Source organism: Cynocephalus volans, chromosome 1 (assembly GCF_027409185.1).
Source record: "Cynocephalus volans isolate mCynVol1 chromosome 1, mCynVol1.pri, whole genome shotgun sequence".
Taxonomy (NCBI): domain Eukaryota; kingdom Metazoa; phylum Chordata; class Mammalia; order Dermoptera; family Cynocephalidae; genus Cynocephalus; species Cynocephalus volans.
Window position 1 is genome coordinate 81,455,761 of NC_084460.1, and position 17,053 is coordinate 81,472,813.

The 17,053-nt window shown below is 39.4% G+C and overlaps 1 protein-coding gene across 2 annotated transcripts in view; it reads right to left on the reverse strand.

Moving 5' to 3' along the window:
* The window catches only part of PLCH1 (phospholipase C eta 1), a 178,994-nt gene that overhangs the window by 11,804 nt on the left and 150,137 nt on the right, over positions 1–17,053 (reverse strand). For both annotated transcript variants that reach the window (XM_063103732.1, XM_063103722.1), the window contains exons 12-17: positions 13,999–14,070; positions 10,912–11,003; positions 7,720–7,817; positions 3,119–3,298; positions 2,913–3,020; positions 1,620–1,744 (exon numbers count right to left, since the gene is read on the reverse strand). In XM_063103732.1, coding sequence (XP_062959802.1) covers positions 1,620–1,744; positions 2,913–3,020; positions 3,119–3,298; positions 7,720–7,817; positions 10,912–11,003; positions 13,999–14,070 — 675 coding nt within the window. The remainder of the gene's footprint in view (positions 1–1,619; positions 1,745–2,912; positions 3,021–3,118; positions 3,299–7,719; positions 7,818–10,911; positions 11,004–13,998; positions 14,071–17,053) is intronic.

Consider the following 17,053-nt stretch of genomic DNA (forward strand, 5'->3'; position numbering starts at 1 on the left):
AATTAAACAAGCTATCTGCATTTACATTAAGATTTTGCACACCTTAATGTAGTTAAATTGATTGTATATTATAATGTAAATTTAAAAGCATAAAAAGTAAATCAAAAGAAAAAAATACGAGTGTTTAGTCTCCGTCTTCTCCTGCCCCTCCTGCTCTCCTTTGTGGGGAGGGATCCTGCTTCGTGGGTCATCTGTCAGCTCTCCTATATAGTGCAAGCTCAAGGAGCTGAGCAGTGAAGAAAGAAAAACCCAAAGGATCCAGAAAGATCTGATCTAAGAAGTCTGAAGGGGAGAGAGTTATGAAGGCTGAGAAAACTTATCTTTAGGAACTGGAGACTCAGGAGAAGGTGTAGTTTTAAGGGTAGCTTCGGGGCCTAAGAGCTGGAGCTATGATGGAAAAGTCTCCTGAGATAACTAGATGGGTACACATATTATTCGTTTACCAGATAAACATAGTTAAAGTTTAATCATTTTAATTAAATTGATTGTTTCATGCTAGAATTTTTTCTTTGGAATAGAACCCTGTGAAAAATTAGACCACTGGGATCTTGGATTGGGGGGGGGGGCTGATGAATAGGATTTCTGTTCTTGAGGAATTCAAGACCACAGGCTTGGAGAGCAAATTCCTGTTTCATAGCATGGCTCCTGTGCTGACCTTGGGCACACTGTGTGACTGTTCTGTGCTTCAGTTTTCTAATCTGTAACCCCAAATAACAGTGCCTGCCTTATCTGTAATCCAGGTGAGATAGCAGAAGATTGGAATCAGATAGTGGCAGCAAGACTGGGGAAAGACTTGGGAGGCAGAAATGTTCTTCCCATTTCCCAGGAGATGGAAAGCAAAGAAAGGGAGAAAATTAAAGATGGCAATTGATTTTCTGATTAGGAGTGAGGAAAATTGTTATTCTGTTCTAGAGAACGGTAGCACACAGTGCTACGGGTCAGTAGATACTTGAGATGGAGTTTTTGGAAGTATGAAAGTACAGAACTTTGTAGTTTCCTTGATCAACATCAAAGATCCAGAAATGTGGTTTAACGGGTGGGAGTGGCAAAGAGCCTGAAGTGATGAACTAGCCCTGAGAGGAAGGACACAGGCATAGGAGGGGCTGACAGGTAGAGAGAAAACAGAGGCCAAGAAGGCCAAGACCAGGTGTAATGGAAATAAGGGAACAAAAGCTCTGGAAAGAGAAGAGGCTATGGTCACAGGGAGACATTTTAAAATCATGTTGCAGAGATATAGCAGGTGGTGACAAGACCTAGCATGTGGCCAGGGAGCAGGTTGCTGATATGCAGTAGGAAGAGGGTGGCAGGAGATAAGGAATGCGGATGGGAGGCTGCAACATACTCTTAGGCGATATTTCTATGAATAAAATTGTTCTTTGCACCCCAACTTTAGCATTAGCAGGGTCAGCCTTGAATTGTGAATTGAATTCCATGTACTCATGCTACCAAAATAGATGGTGCACTGCAGTCCAGCAGGAACTGTGTGTGATTTGCCAATAAGTCAATTAGTGCTCATTTATGAATTCACAAACACAATCCTGAAGACATTTCAGATGAAATGGAAGCAATAAAATCATCACATAATTAACCACTTAGCCACATAGTCATGTGCAGCTTACCTCGCCTCGATCTCCAAACACAGAGTCTGGAGGCTTGGGGAGTTGCTGCCCACTGATCACTTTCAGGATGAGCTGCTTTTTGGGGTTGGCAGGAAGTGGATCACCAGAGAAAGGGTTGAAAGTACCTAGGCCAAATAAAGCAGAGATTGGTAATATGGAAACACACACACACACACACACACACACACACACACACACACAGCATAAGCTTGTAAAACAAAGAAACAACAAATGCTGAGTTGTTAGTGCTTCTTAGAGCAAAGAAATTATCACATAACCATCAGTGTGGATTTTGCCTGAAGGCAACAGCAGATGGCATTTCCATAGCTGTGGTTTTCATTAGAATCCATGCTCCCAAAGCCAGAGGGACGGGCCAATTTAAAGCAAGTGTTCGCAGTGCAATTATCAACCATGGCATGGAGGAAGAGAAGCACTCTATTTGAAGGCCAAAAGTATAAGAAGAGGAGAAGTTATGTCAGATTCAAATAATTGTCTAACCTAAACCATCTCAGGTATAGAAAGAATATAACAAGTAACAAACAGAAAGAAGGCCTGAAATTAAGTAAATAGCAAAGCAAGAAAATGCTCAAAGCATAAACTCCTGGAGAAAAATCTGTCAATACTTATTTTTTCCTGAATTATTATAAATCCAATTTGGAAAATTTAAAAAGAATTTTAATGAGCAGAACCAAAAGAAAGTGTTCTTTGATCTAACACTACATTATCCTCTTTTTAACAATGCTTTTTTTTTTTTTTTTTTTTTTTTGTCTTTTTGTGACCGGTAGGGGGATCGCAACCCTTGGCGTGGTTTCGCCCACATCGCGCTCAGCCAGTGAGTGCACCGGCCGCCACGGGGCCGGCTCTAACAATGCTTTGTAATCAGAATACACTGACTGAAAGGGCTTGATACAATTGTTTCTGGTAGAATTTCATTTTGCCAGCAGGTCTCAGACTCCCATTCCCTCAGATACTTTCTGAAAGATAGGGCTCAGGCCTTAGAAGGAAGTCCAATTCATAAGTCATGCCCAGTGAATATCATATTGGGACACTGGATTTCAGATGACAACCATTGCTATCCATGTCCTTCTTGACATGCATAACCTCACAAGAAAACATCCTAAACATCATGTTACCCAAATATTAAATAGTTGTTGTGACAAGAGTTCTAATTGGCAAACACTTTAATTTAAAAAAAGTTCATGTGACAAAACACCGGGATATTACACTTTCTAAAGAGCTCCTTTAATAGAGATCACTGGCATTCAGAGATGTGACTGTGAAATTGATGCACACCTTTGCACATTTGCTGGGGTTTGAGGACGTAACCACAATTGCCATTTGTCTTGAATTTGGCTCGATTTAACTGCATCATTCGCCCTTCTGACTGGTAGTTCAGTGCCACTGTACGAGCAGAAAGTTTGAGAGAATTAGGCAAAATGGCCAGGTAGAGTCAGAATATACAGAGAACCGCTCCCCGCTCCTTCCCAAGGCATACGCACCTAACTGGCACCCTGCATTCCAGTAGGGCAGAGGGTTGAAGTTACTGGAATCAATGCGGTAGGCGGAGGGGTAAATCCTCGTGAGCTGCTTTTGGTTATAAATCATGAACTGCTCTGATTTCTGCTGAACCACCTGATGCGCTCTCGTTTCACTGAATGATAACACATTTCCCATGGTTCCTGGCAGTTTTTAATTAAAAAAGAAAAAGGAAAATGAGAACTACAGCAAAGTAAACACCACTCACAAAAGGTCTAATAATAATGTTAGATTGTACCAACAGCAAAAAAAGCAGAATGAAAGAGTAGATTCAACCAGAGTAGAGGCAGCTCCTGACCAAAAAAGACCCATATAATTCCATCCTTAGGACTCTTTCGTTGTTTTGAGGCTAAATCAGAACTGTGCAACTTGCTAAGATACCTGCCTATTTCTGGGTCCCATGTAATCTGAAGAATTCAGTCATCCCACTAATTCCTGTCTGCTTGATGAGCATGAAGAGGGCAGTACAAACATTTTTTTCTAGGTGCATGAGTCAAACCAAATATTTTTTCCAAAGGTACAGACAACCACAGATGAATAGAACTATCTATTTAATTCCTGATAACAAGGAGACATTCATTGAAGGAATTCATGTAAAAAGCAAACATGTGGCACATGTACTAACTGATAACATTCAGGGTCCAAGAACATAAAGGAAAAAGACCAATCACAAAAAAGAAAAATTGAGTTTTAACGATGATTTAAATAGAACTATGAACTAGTCAAAACTTGTTTGGGAGAAAAGAATAATAATGGAGAAAAAGAGTTCCAAACAGCATATAAACAAATGAAGTTTCAGAAACAAGGACAATTAAGCACCTCGCCAGGCATATAAACTATGTAAAGGAAGGTGAAAGTACATGAAGCTTGTACTAGAGTTTCTACTTGAAACTCGTCAGAAGGGGTCAATCTAGCATCAAGGAAGCTGCAAATTTGGGGGTCATGATGGAGTAAACCTACAAACATTTAACATTCTGCTCTTTTCTCCCAATTCCATCTTTCATACCAAATCGATAAGGTCCCTACCATTCCCATTCCTTCACCAAACATCCATACTCTATTCCCAAATTTACCACCCATGTGTCTTCTAGACCTGCTGGAAAAAGCCAGCCCAGATAAAACCCAACTTGCCCAGAGACTCTTGCTCGTCCCAACTCTAACAAGCTGAGTGTGTCTAAACCCAGACTGAGAGACAAGGAGGCGCTACAGTCCTGCTGAGCCAGCTGGACCTGGACTGTATCTAGACCATGGATGTTTATGAGCACATGCAGTTTCCCAGGGCCCCGTTGTCCACCCTTAGATTTTAAATGCTGGCCAACTGAATAACACCCCAGACAGAGCTGGAACTTGAAATGGTCATAAATACAAGTGGAAGTAAAGAAGTCAGAGGAATTACAGTTACCTGATGACTTCTCTAGTACAGACCCTTTCCTTAAAATATATATATTCATACATACGTATTATATCTACAAAACTCATGAACATAGTTTAAATATCTCAAGCATACTAAAATTGAACTTATTTGTAGATTTTGAAGAGAATGCCTCAAACACGATAGAAGTCTTTGACAAGCTTAATTCAGATGGAGTAGCACTGTAATCAATACCATTGTTTTTTCTGTCTCTCCATATAATTATGCACACCACAGTATCATTAAGATGACCTTGCTAACTAGGCACATACCAATTAGCATATTAATAAAGTTGAGTTGCTCTGCATTAGGATAAACCATTCATTCACTATCTATCACTCATTTTGTGGCCAAAAAATAAAAATGACAAAAACAGCTAAGTTCAAGAGCTGTATAGTACTCAAGATTATTTCCCATGAAGCTAGTAGGATACGGCTTCCAAAGGCATTTGTTGAAAATTTTCATTCTCTCAACCAAATATACCTTTAACTTCATTCAACTATGCCCTGACTTTGAGCAGTGGGTAGTTACTACTAGAATGTGCTGCTCACTTGCGAGAATCCTACAGTTTCTCATGCTGTTGTATGGGAAAGAATTTAAATTGTGTATAAAAATTGTCGTCATTTGAAGAAGAATTAACACCAAGGGAAGAAACAAAATCTTCCTGCAAATAGAAAAAGACACATTTGTGGAGCGGAGGTGAGGGGAGATCCGAGGAAAGAATCCTGGAGATTGTGAGGACATGAGACTCACCACAATGTTGTTTACCCTTCACTAAGCCTTGTTTAGAAAATGGAAGAGTCTGATTTACATTTCAATGCCTCCAAAGTTAAAATTAGATTGAAAAGCTGCATGACGGTATGTTCTTTCTATAAGCATTCTGTAACTAAATGAAATAGAAGAGAAAGGGGAATAGAACAGCTAGCAGGAAAGTCAAGGCTAGGAACAGTGTGACTAGAATTTCTCAGCTGGATGTGGCAACTGGGAGGTGAGAAACAGTGAGTCAGGGCTACCAAGATTTCTCCTCTTTTTGTTAAAACTTCAATCTGTGGATTAAACTATTTCCATCAAAGCCAAAACTTCCAATGAGAAAATATGAGGCTTTTCAAGGTGTTGCTTTAGCCAACTAATTTCTTCTTTCTTCTGGTCATTCACACGTGGAATGTCCATCTGTGACCTGGTCCTCAACCAGGCCAGACTCCACAGTTCAAGCACTGGAGGAAGAAGTTCCTCAGATGCATATGTCTTCTTATAATAATAATAAAGTACTCGGCTCTGGGGGAAGTGTCTCTGACCTCTTGCCAATTAGGCAACCACAGCAATCAAGAGAGCCCTGCATGTGAGCTCAGCATGATACCAACAGTCAGTTTCCTGACACTCAAATTAGTTTCCACACAGTCCCAGAAATGTGTGGTGACAATCAAATGAACAAGAACCTTTATCCAGAGCAGAAGAGAAAAATCAACTCAAAATGGATTAAGGATTTAAATATACACCCTGAGACAATAAAACTTCTTAAAGAAAACATAGGGGAAACACTTCAGGAAATAGGACTGGGCACAGACTTCATGAATACGACCCCAAAAGCACGGGCAACCAAAGGAAAAATAAACAAATGGGATTATATCAAACTAAAAAGCTTCTGCACAGCAAAAGAAACAATTAAAAGAGTTAAAAGACAACCAACAGAGTGGGAGAAAATATTTGCAAAATATACATCTGACAAAGGATTAATATCCAGAATATATAAGGAACTCAAACAACTTTACAAGAAGAAAACAAGCAACCCAATTAAAAAATGGGCAAAAGAGCTAAGTAGGCATTTCTCTAAGGAAGATATCCAAATGGCCAACAGACATATGAAAAAATGCTCAACATCACTCAGCATCCGGGAAATGCAAATCAAAACCACATTGAGATACCATCTAACCCCAGTTAGGATGGCTAAAATCCAAAAGACTATGAACGATAAATGCTGGCGAGGCTGCGGAGAAAAAGGAACTCTCATACATTGTTGGTGGGACTGCAAAATGGTGCAGCCTCTATGGAAAATGGTATGGAGGTTCCTTAAACAATTGCAAATAGATCTACCATACGACCCAGCCATCCCACTGTTGGGAATATACCCAGAGGAATGGAAATCATCAAGTCGAAGGTATACCTGTTCCCCAATGTTCATCGCAGCACTCTTTACAATAGCCAAGAGTTGGAACCAGCCCAAATGCCCATCATCAGATGAGTGGATACGGAAAATGTGGTACATCTACACAATGGAATACTACTCAGCTATAAAAACGAATGAAATACTGCCATTTGCAACAACATGGATGGACCTGGAGAGAATTATATTAAGTGAAACAAGTCAGGCACAGAAAGAGAAATACCACATGTTCTCACTTATTGGTGGGAGCTAAAAATTAATATATAAATTCACACACACACATACACACATACACACACAAACGGGGGGGGGGGTAAGAAGATATAACAACCACAATTATTTGAAGTTGATACAACAAACAAACAGAAAGGACATGGTTGGGGGGAGGGGGGGAGGGAGAAGGGAGGGAGGTTTTGGTGATTGGGAGCATTAATCAGCTACAATGTATATCGACAAAATAAAATTAAAAAAAAAAAAAAAAATAAAAATAAATAAAAATAAAATAAAATAAAAAAAAAATAAAATAAAATAAAAAACATTTGCAGAAACAAAACGACAAAATAATGTCCTTTGGGGAATCTATCTGCCCTAGAAAATAGGGATTGCGACTTCGTTATATTTGCATGTACGTTTAAAATAAAAAATTTAACCTAAAAAAAAAAAAAAAAAAAAAAAAAGAAGAGAAAAACCTCTCAGTCCTTACTGATAGGTTCCTGGAACGGAGAGCTTGACCTTCAGGAAGTCCCCACCCTTCAGTTTTGTTTTTCTAAGTTCGTTTCACAGGAGGAGGCTGTACCCGAAATGGAGCTTCGTAACCGTTTCTGGAGTTAGGCCAGATGCTAATCTTAACCCTATAAAAGACACCCAACTGCCTCTCGGGGCTGATGCCATTTTTTGGCTCAGCCCAGCAGGTCTGCTTGCCACTTGCTAATAAACTCTTTTTCCATCGTTTGCCCGGCTAGTGTCTCCCTCCTCGGAGACCTGACACTTACCATCATCCACAATGTCCTGGGCTGCCACCGAGTTTGTGTACACAACCAAATCAGAGAGTTCTCGACAGAGCTTCATGGTTTTCCTTCGGCGACTCAACCTGTGAAATACACACCCGAAACTCATGGCATTTTGGAGCTGGAAGAGGTTTGGGCTTTTGGTTACTCCACCTTCCCTACTGAAGAGAACGATGAAGTGATCTGCCCCAGGTCTTAAGGGAGTCAGAGTTAGAACGCACGTGGGATCCCTTGCTCAGCACTCTTTCTACCACAACATCGTACTGATGATTTTATTCACGACTCTGCCAGGTATCACAGCCTCTTCTCGTGCACTTGTGACTTCTGTTGTGAAGGGCTTGATGCCCCTTGTTACCCAGCTAGGGAGGAACACCAGAGTTCACAGGGAAGTACTCTGCCTTGCAGGGAGGAGAACCTGGACTAACACGGTAAGGAAACACTGCATTGTGGATCACAAGAATTGTATACTTAAAGGGAAATATGCCAAATTTCCATAAGATTTTCTCTTAGAGATGCAATGACAAGTGGTTTTTATTTTCTTCTTTATATTTTTTCTATGTTCTTCCACTTTCTTAAAACAAATATGTATTACTTTTTTCAGTCCTTTTTTTCTCTTAGGTATTTTCTAAGTTCTTTCCTACAAACCACTCCTACAATCTTCTCTACAACCTTATAAATCCTACCACTATTCTCTGCCACAGTGAAGTCCTCCACAGACTATCATATTCCCTTCATGTACATACTTTTCTCCTCAAGGGGACCATCTAACTATCAAAAACTCCAATCCTCACCAAAGGAGATATACAAATGACCAAAAACCACATGAAGAGTTGCTCATGATCATTGCTCATTAGGAAAAATACAAAACAAAACTGCAAAGTGATACCATGTCACATTGAAGTACACACCCAGGACTCATGACATTTTGAAACTGGAAGAGGTCTGGGCTTTTGGCTACTCCACCTTCCCTATTTAAGAGAACGATGAAGTGATCTGCCCCAGATCACTAGGACAGTTATAACCAAAAAGACAGACAAAAACATGCATTGGCCAGGATAAGGAGAAATTGGAACCCTGATACATTGCTAGGGAATATAAATGATACAACTGCTCTGGAAAATAGTTTGGTAGTTTCTCAAAAAGTTAAACAGTTATTACCCAGCAATTTCACTTCTAGGTATATACCTAAAAGAAATAACAATTACATCCACGTAAAAACTTATACAGGAATGTTTGTAGCAGCATTATTCATAATAGCCAAAAAGCAAAAACAACCTAAATGCCCTTCAACCAATAAATGGATAAAGAAAATGCAGAATATCCATACAACGACATATTTTTCAGCAATAAAAATAAAGTACTGATACATTCTACAACATGAATGCATCTTGAAAATATTATACTAAGTGAAAAAAGCAGACACAAAAACCCAAATATTGTATCATTCTATTTATATGCAATGTCCAAAAAAGACAAATCTATAGAGACAGAGAGTAAATTAGTGGTTGCCAGAGACTGAGGGATGGGGAGTGACTGCTAATAGCTATAGAGTTTCTTTCTGGAGTGATGAAATGTTCTGGAATTAGATGCTGATATAGATTTATTTACTCATGAAAATTTACTGAGCACCTACTGGAGAGAAAACAAGAAACAAATAAAAAATCTCTGCCGTAATGGTGCTTTTATACATTCAATAGAAGAACTAGGAACAAAATGCTCTGATAGTTCATTTTCCCAGGAAAGGAGGCATGAACACAGACAGCCGTAAAAATCAGTGGAAAGAATGCATGCTTCTCCTCTACCACATAATTAGAAAATTCTGTAGCCGTTTGTGAAAATCTGGTTTTGTGAAGGCTGGTGAGTATAAATCAATGTGAGGCCATGCCTAGAAATTACAAGTAAAACTCCAAGACACTCCTTGAAATGGAGAAATCCTGCATAAAGTTAGCTCTTTTTAATCTTCATCCTGGGATTGGATTAGGTTACTGAAGTCCCAAAAGGACACCATCACAGATGCTCAGGCCCTGGTAACTATTATGGGAAAGTATATAACTGACTCAAGAGCAGCACTCAACATGACTGCATGTAGTATCTGTAGTAATGGCTCATGTGCATATATTAAGATCACGGCAGCTTTCCTCGAACTCTGTACCTTCTCTGGTTCTATGTTTCAAAGTTAAGCTTTTCTCAAACTTATATTTGAGAATATTCACAACAGAGATCTCTTGGAAGGTGATCCTATTTCTCCTTTACCCTTTAATGCAACTACATATTCAATTTTCCATCCCTAAGGGTAGAACCCAAATACATCTCCTATGCCCTAGTTAGTTACTATTTTATGTATAGATATTCTGTTGGACCTCACATATAGAGTTTAATCGAACACTAAAGTTTAATTCCTACAGGGCCTCTATACTTCTAGTTTTACTTAATTTCATCTTTCAATAAAGGCGCAGGTGTATGTGTATTCATATCTACCTACCTACCTATCCATCTATCTATAGATAGGTATATCTATCTGTAATATAATTTACATTCCTTTGTGAGACTTAAGGTATAAATAAACTGCCAGAAAATACTATATAGGATCATGTGTCACAAGTTGGGTTCTGGACATATGGTCATTTTAGTCATCACAGATACTACCAATAATAATAAATGGTAGCTAATATTTTTGAACACATTTAATTGGGCCAGGGCTTACCCAGCTAAGTAGTTTAATTCTTTAATCCTTACAATAACCCTAAGAGATAGATACAAATGCAAAGCCTAACTTGCCCAATCTTTAAGAAGGTAAGTGGAAGAACAAGAATTGGAAGTCTGGCTGATTTCAGATCCCTGGCTCTGAACCTGTGCTTGCATCTATCTTCTCCTTTGGTCTCCTGTGACAGCCCTGTGTACTAGTTCATGTGGCCCCTTGCTCTCCTCTGAAGATACCTTTTACCTGGCAAGGACTACAGCTAGCATTTACTAAGAGCTCATTGTGTGCCAGGCACAGTGTTAAGTTCCCTGTGAATATTATCATCTCATATCCAGTTGATCTTCTTCTAGTCTCACTGCACTGAGTACTTTATCTTGTGATGCAATTCTCTAGACACACGCAACTAGAACAACCAAGCTGGTAGGGATGGAGAGGACCCTGGAGTCTGAGTAAGAAACATAGAGACATTTTCTTACCTGTACAGCTGGCCACCCTCCCTGCCAGGATTCTGCTGTGCATCCTCCTCCTCGTCAGTACTGTAAGATTTAGGCCGTGACTTTGTGGTTTTCTGCCAGAAAAATCATAGTAAACTTAACAACAAACTCATTGCATCAGGTTATTTACAACCAGTGAATGGTCTGGGTTTTAAAATACATGTACACACAAGCACAACAACTTGGAGGGGGGAAAAAAGACCAAATATTGCAGCTTGCATTACCATTAATAATCAGCATGTCTAAGGCCATAATTATATTGAAATATTAATGCAAAACTGAGGGTTTCATGCTCAGAAACTGACTGCTAAGCCACATAAAATTGAGGTCTTAGAACAACATTATTAGTCATGCATTTTGAAGGTCTCTACAAAAAGTAGGGTCAAAGTTGTAGTATCTATTTAATTGATTATAAGGAACAAAAATGCCCTTTTGTATAGGAAGCTCACTATTGATTAATGGTTCATAAAAGGCAGATTTCGTTTTTGCTTTTTTTTTTTTTAAAGAAAAGGACATGTAGGAACTTTTTAAATAAGATAAATAACTACTATTCCTGCCTTTGATCAGTAGGCACTCAAATGATAAATGACCATCTAAATCAAACCACTCTTTTGAGATTTGACCCATTTTCATTTCTACCAGCAGAAAAAAAATTGCAACTCACAGGATACAGGCTAAAAGGCTCTATGACTAATCTGGTGTCTTTAACAGATTAGCCATTCTACACAAAATCTTTTGGGGGATGATGTGGTTTCATGCTAACCACTTTGGAGATAGCACCAATACTTAGGCAACACACAACTCCGGGACAAATGACGGGGACAGACCCCAGTAGTTGCAGAAAACCTTCCACCAAAAAAATACAGCTTCTACTAACAAAGGTAAGACCTGTAGACAAAGTACCCTGGACATCTGAGGAATGTGGCTTAGAGAGGGAGAGGACTCCATCCCCATACTACCATAGAACCACGTCACCTTCCAGATTTTCTCAATACCCGACAAATAAAAAAACAAGCTACATGTTTGCCTGAACATACTCAGTTCTCTTTTGCACTGACAGTGAGGCACCAGTTTGGTTTGGAAGCTTCTTGGGTGTTATTCATGCCTTGAGATCCTGGTCTGTGCTTGGTGCGGGAGCCCCGGCGTCTGATAAGCTCAGCCTTTCACCAGCTGGTAAACTGGCTAACCTCTCTAGCTTCTTACCATATGTTTTAAAAAGGGCGTGGCAATAACATCTATTTCAAAGGATTAATGCTGTGATGATTAAATGAGATGGCACAGAAAGTCATTCTGTAGGCTACTTAATGTTAACTTTCAATTTAAAATACTATTGATAATTATTAAATGATCTATAAATAGTCTCATGGACAGCTATTTATTCTTATGATTTGAGGCATGATAAATTCTAATTCTGTAGTAGCTGAAGTACTCCCTAAAACATTTATGTCAGAAGATAATTTTAATTTTAATGACAGGTTGTAATCCAGAAATGAAATATTCCCTAATTCCACATATGGTTTGAGGTATACAGTAATAAATTTGTCTTTTTAAAATTCATTTTTTACTATAAAATGTAAAAAGAAATAAGAAATGAATCACCAGATGACAGATAACATTTGGAGAAATGATGATGTATTTTCTATATACTCAGTGTTGACATAGCTCTTCCTGGTTACTATACCATGTGGTTCATTTTTTATTTTACTTTTTTCACTTGATGTTTTGTATGTTGACCTCTTCAGAGCAATCATTATGGCTGCATAACTGTCCATTATGTGAATGAATCATGGTCTATTTAAGCAGGCTTAATCAGTGAACATTTTGGCTGTTTTCAATTTTTTATTATAATGACTAATTTGTCTAGCCTATTAATAAGTTACCACACTGATGGGCAGAAAATTCCAGATACAACATTCCTTAAAGTAAAAGAAAAGGCCTTACAGAAATTTCATGCATAAATGTAAAGCTCGCCATCTAATAATTGATTTCTTGTGTAACATTTTTTACATTTATTGAAATTTAACATATATTTTTAAAAGTATGCCAGTCATAAATGTACAAAATGATGACTTTTCACAAAGTGAAACTACCCAAATGAGGAAATGGGAATATTATCTGCCCCCAGAAGCTTTCTGACCCTCCCAACCAGTCATTAGTTTCTCCCCGCATGTAAAGACTACCCTGACTTCTACCTTATTGGGTTTTTGGCCTGTTTCGAATTTTCATATAAATGAAATCAAACTGTATGTACTCTCTTTAGACTGGTTTCTTCTGCTTAACATCATGTTAATAAAGATCACCATATTATTGCATATAGTAGTATTTTGTCATTTTCATGGCTGTTAAATATTCCTTTATGTGAATATACCATAATTTTTATTAATTCTATTACTGATGGACATTTGAACTGCTTCCTACTTGTACCATTACAAACAATGCCACTATTAAATGTTGCTGTTTCTGTCATTTAACATATACCTAAAATGGAACTGCTCAGTCCTAGTACATGCTGCAGCTTTACTAAATACTGTGAAATAGTGTGCCAAAGTAGTCTCACAAATGAACAAACCCATAAGCAGTGTATGAGAGAGAGTTCAAGTTGCTCAGCATCCTCACTAACATTTGGTTTTGGCACTTCTGTGTAGCCTGTTGTGGTAGGTGTACCTAGAATCTACTGCATTTTAATTTGCATTTCTCAGATGATTGACAAGGCCCCTTTTCCTTAGTAGCCATTTGGATATCTTCTTTTATGAAATGCCTGTTTAAGTCTTTGCCCATTTTTAAAAACTTAGGCTGCCTGTCTTTTTATTGATTTGTAGCAAATATTTATATATTCAGAATGGAAGTCTTTTACTGGATATGTATATTTAAAATATTCTTTGCCAGTATGCAATTTGCTTTTTGATATTTTTGATAAATAAAAATTCTTAAACTTTAAACTAGTTTAAATATCAATCTTTTCCTCTACTGGGGTCTTTTTAAAGAACACTTCAGTTATTCCAAGGTCTGTTACCTTCCAGAATCATTAAAATAATTGAATTATGCATATTTATCACTCTTAATTCATACCTTATGTTTTCCAAAGTTGGTCATGAGGGATCGTCCATGTGATTTCTTCCCACTTTCCTTTACATCTGGATTCTGAGTAAATAAAGGCATAATAAAACTATTTTTCTTCTTCACTTTTGTTTTTTCCTTAGTTCTGGTGTGGAACGGCAGGGAACCCTCTCTCCTGTGTGCCTCTAGGTGGGAAGCAAGCAGGCCCTGCTCATTTCCTCCTGCTCTGCACCCCCCTCACTACCTCAAAGATGGCTGGGTCTGCCTTGAGAGAGAGGGAATCATTGGCATGGAGAGGCCCTGGGCACCAGCCAGGATGCAGCAGCCACCCACAGTTCCCCAAAGCTGGGGCTGAGGGCCCTCAGCAATGCCCAGCTGTGCCGGCCCTCATGGGGCTCATTCACTAGGCTCTGCACAACACGGGACACATTCTTTTGAATGCCCTGAGAGTGGATAAATCATTTCCAGCTAACAGGAGATTTAATTTTAGGAAATGACCAAAAGTCATTAAGAGTCAATTCTGTTGAATAAAGAAAGTGATTGCACTGATGGAACATTGCTACTAGGGATTTTAAAACATTAAAAATAAATAAAATCCAAGCATACTTAGAGGTAACAACAGTGCTTTTGTTTAAGTAAACCACAGTAAAGCTTATCTGTTCACTGAAATAATTCCCTCCACGGTAAGCACGGGTTGGGGGGCTGTAGCCTCTGAATTTTTCCTCACATGGGTTAATTTTCCTTCATGTGGGTTAACTCTCCTTGCTCAAGCCCCTGTCTCATTAGGGGACTGAAACCTAATAAAAGGGTTTAGACTCTCAATCAATTGTTATCCCTAAAAACACGTTAGGTGGTTCACTGCTAATGACACGGTATGAAGGGGACCAGCAGTCTCCACCCACCTGGGACTCCAGCCAAACAGAGAGGAAATGAGATGACCACACAAATGGAATAAATGTGGGTGAGCAAAACCACTTAAAATCAAAAGGTTGGAAAGAGCATCTGCACATGTCCACAGACACTAATCAAAGATACAGTTCGGGGACGGGAGGGGAAAGGGGGGAAGTGTCCAAAAATTGATTGAAGAGCAGCCCAGAAGTTGCTGGAGGGGTAGGGGTGAGGGGTTTACAGGATGATGTTCATTAACTGTGGACTGGTTTATATTGTTCATGGCCTTTGAAGATCTATTAATGCTGATCATGAATTATTCAAAAACTATGGAATTAAGAAGGTAGGGAGATATGGTGATAGAGGTAACACTGCTCTCCAAGTTAAGAGACCCAGTTCTGCCACCAAGTAGCTACATGTCCTTTGGCAGGTCCCTTCTCTTGGTTTCAGTTTTCTTATCTGTGAAATGGACTATTTAATCTGTGAATACCTTTCTACTTCTAACAGCCCATTGAAAGGTGGGGGGACCATGTCATTTTTTTCCAAAACAAGACCAATTTGAGAATAAAATGGGGTAGTTTTAATAATCATGCCAAGGGCTGGCCAGTTGGCTCAGTTGGTTAGAGCACAGCCTCATAACACTAAGGTCATGGGTTCAGATCCCCATATCAGCTAGTCACAAAAAATAAAATCAAATAAAAATAATTATGCCAGAACAACAGGTATAAAGCAAGGCTATCCCAGGTAAACTGAGGTATATGGTCACCCTACTTAGTAAGCACCTACTATACCCCAAGGATAATGCTGAGCACATTCATTACACGTATTCTCATTTAATAAATACAACCATCCCTGGAGATAAGTATAATTAAAATCCAAATTTGACATAAAAGAAAAACTGAAATATAGTGAAGTTATTGGTTAGAACACAGCCTTGTAACACCAAGGTGACAGGTTCAGATCCTTGTACCAGACAGCCACCAAAAAAAATTATGTGTGTGTGCATGTGTGTGTGTGTGTGTGTGTAGTAAAGTTAGAGAATATGTCCAAAGTTACAAAGCTGGTTGGGGATGGAACAGGAATTCTGTCTAGCTCCAAGTCTCCTTTTTGGCTTCCTCCTTGTCCCCAACTTCTTCCACCTCATACCCCCTCTTTATACAGGAGATGGATATCTGCAAATATCTATCTCCAACTTCGACCTCAGCCTGAGCATCAGCCCCATCTCTTCCACTGAATTCATGGGTAAGACACTGTCCTAGGAACTTGGCACGTATATAAGGGCTATAGCAAACAAGAGAGATGCAGACTGTCCCTACTGGGCTTGCAATCTAAAGGCAGAGATGAGCAATCACGATACACTGTAATAAGATGATAATGAGGAGAGCTAAGGGCACTGTGGGGTGGCACGGGGAGGCCATCACCTAGATTTGAGGATTAAGGAGGACTTCCAAGGGACATAACACAAAAGCTGAAGCCTAAAGTTGAGTAGATGTTATCTATGTGAAATGGGGAAGAGGAAGTGTGTCGTGCCAAGGAAACAGCAGATGCAAAGGCCAAGTGTAAGAGCAGGGCACCTTCCAGTAAATGAAGAAAGCAGGTGTGTGTGTGTGTGTGCTTACACACACATGCACCGGGTAGATGAGTCACAGCTTGTGTCCAGAACACCAGAGAAAGTCTACAGGTGGGCCAGCCCCATGGCTCACTCGGGAGAGTGCAGCGCTGGTGGCGCTGAGACCACAGGTTCGGATCCTATATAAGGATGGCCAGTGCCCTCGCTGGCCGAGCGTGGTGTGGATGACACCAAGCCGAGGGTTGCGATCCCCTTGCCAGTCAGAAAAAAAAAGAAAAAGAAAAGAAAGTCTATGGGCTACGTCTCTGAATGTGAACTTTATCCTCCACACTATGAAGGAACATTTGAATGGGTGAAGACAGGAGAATGACATGACCAGAGGCACATTTGTGGACTATCACTATAGGTGGTGGTGTGAATGAGAGGTCAGAAGGGCAGGGCAGCAGCTGAGAGCTGGAAAAGCTCATTCAGGGACTCAGTGCACTTATCCAGGCCACAGCAGCTCAGATGTAAAGAAAGGAGCAGATTCAAGAACTCTTAAGAAATCTCTCTTGTGTCTATTAAATTCTTCCAGCTTGAAGGAGAGTTTCATTTTCATTTTTCTTTAGG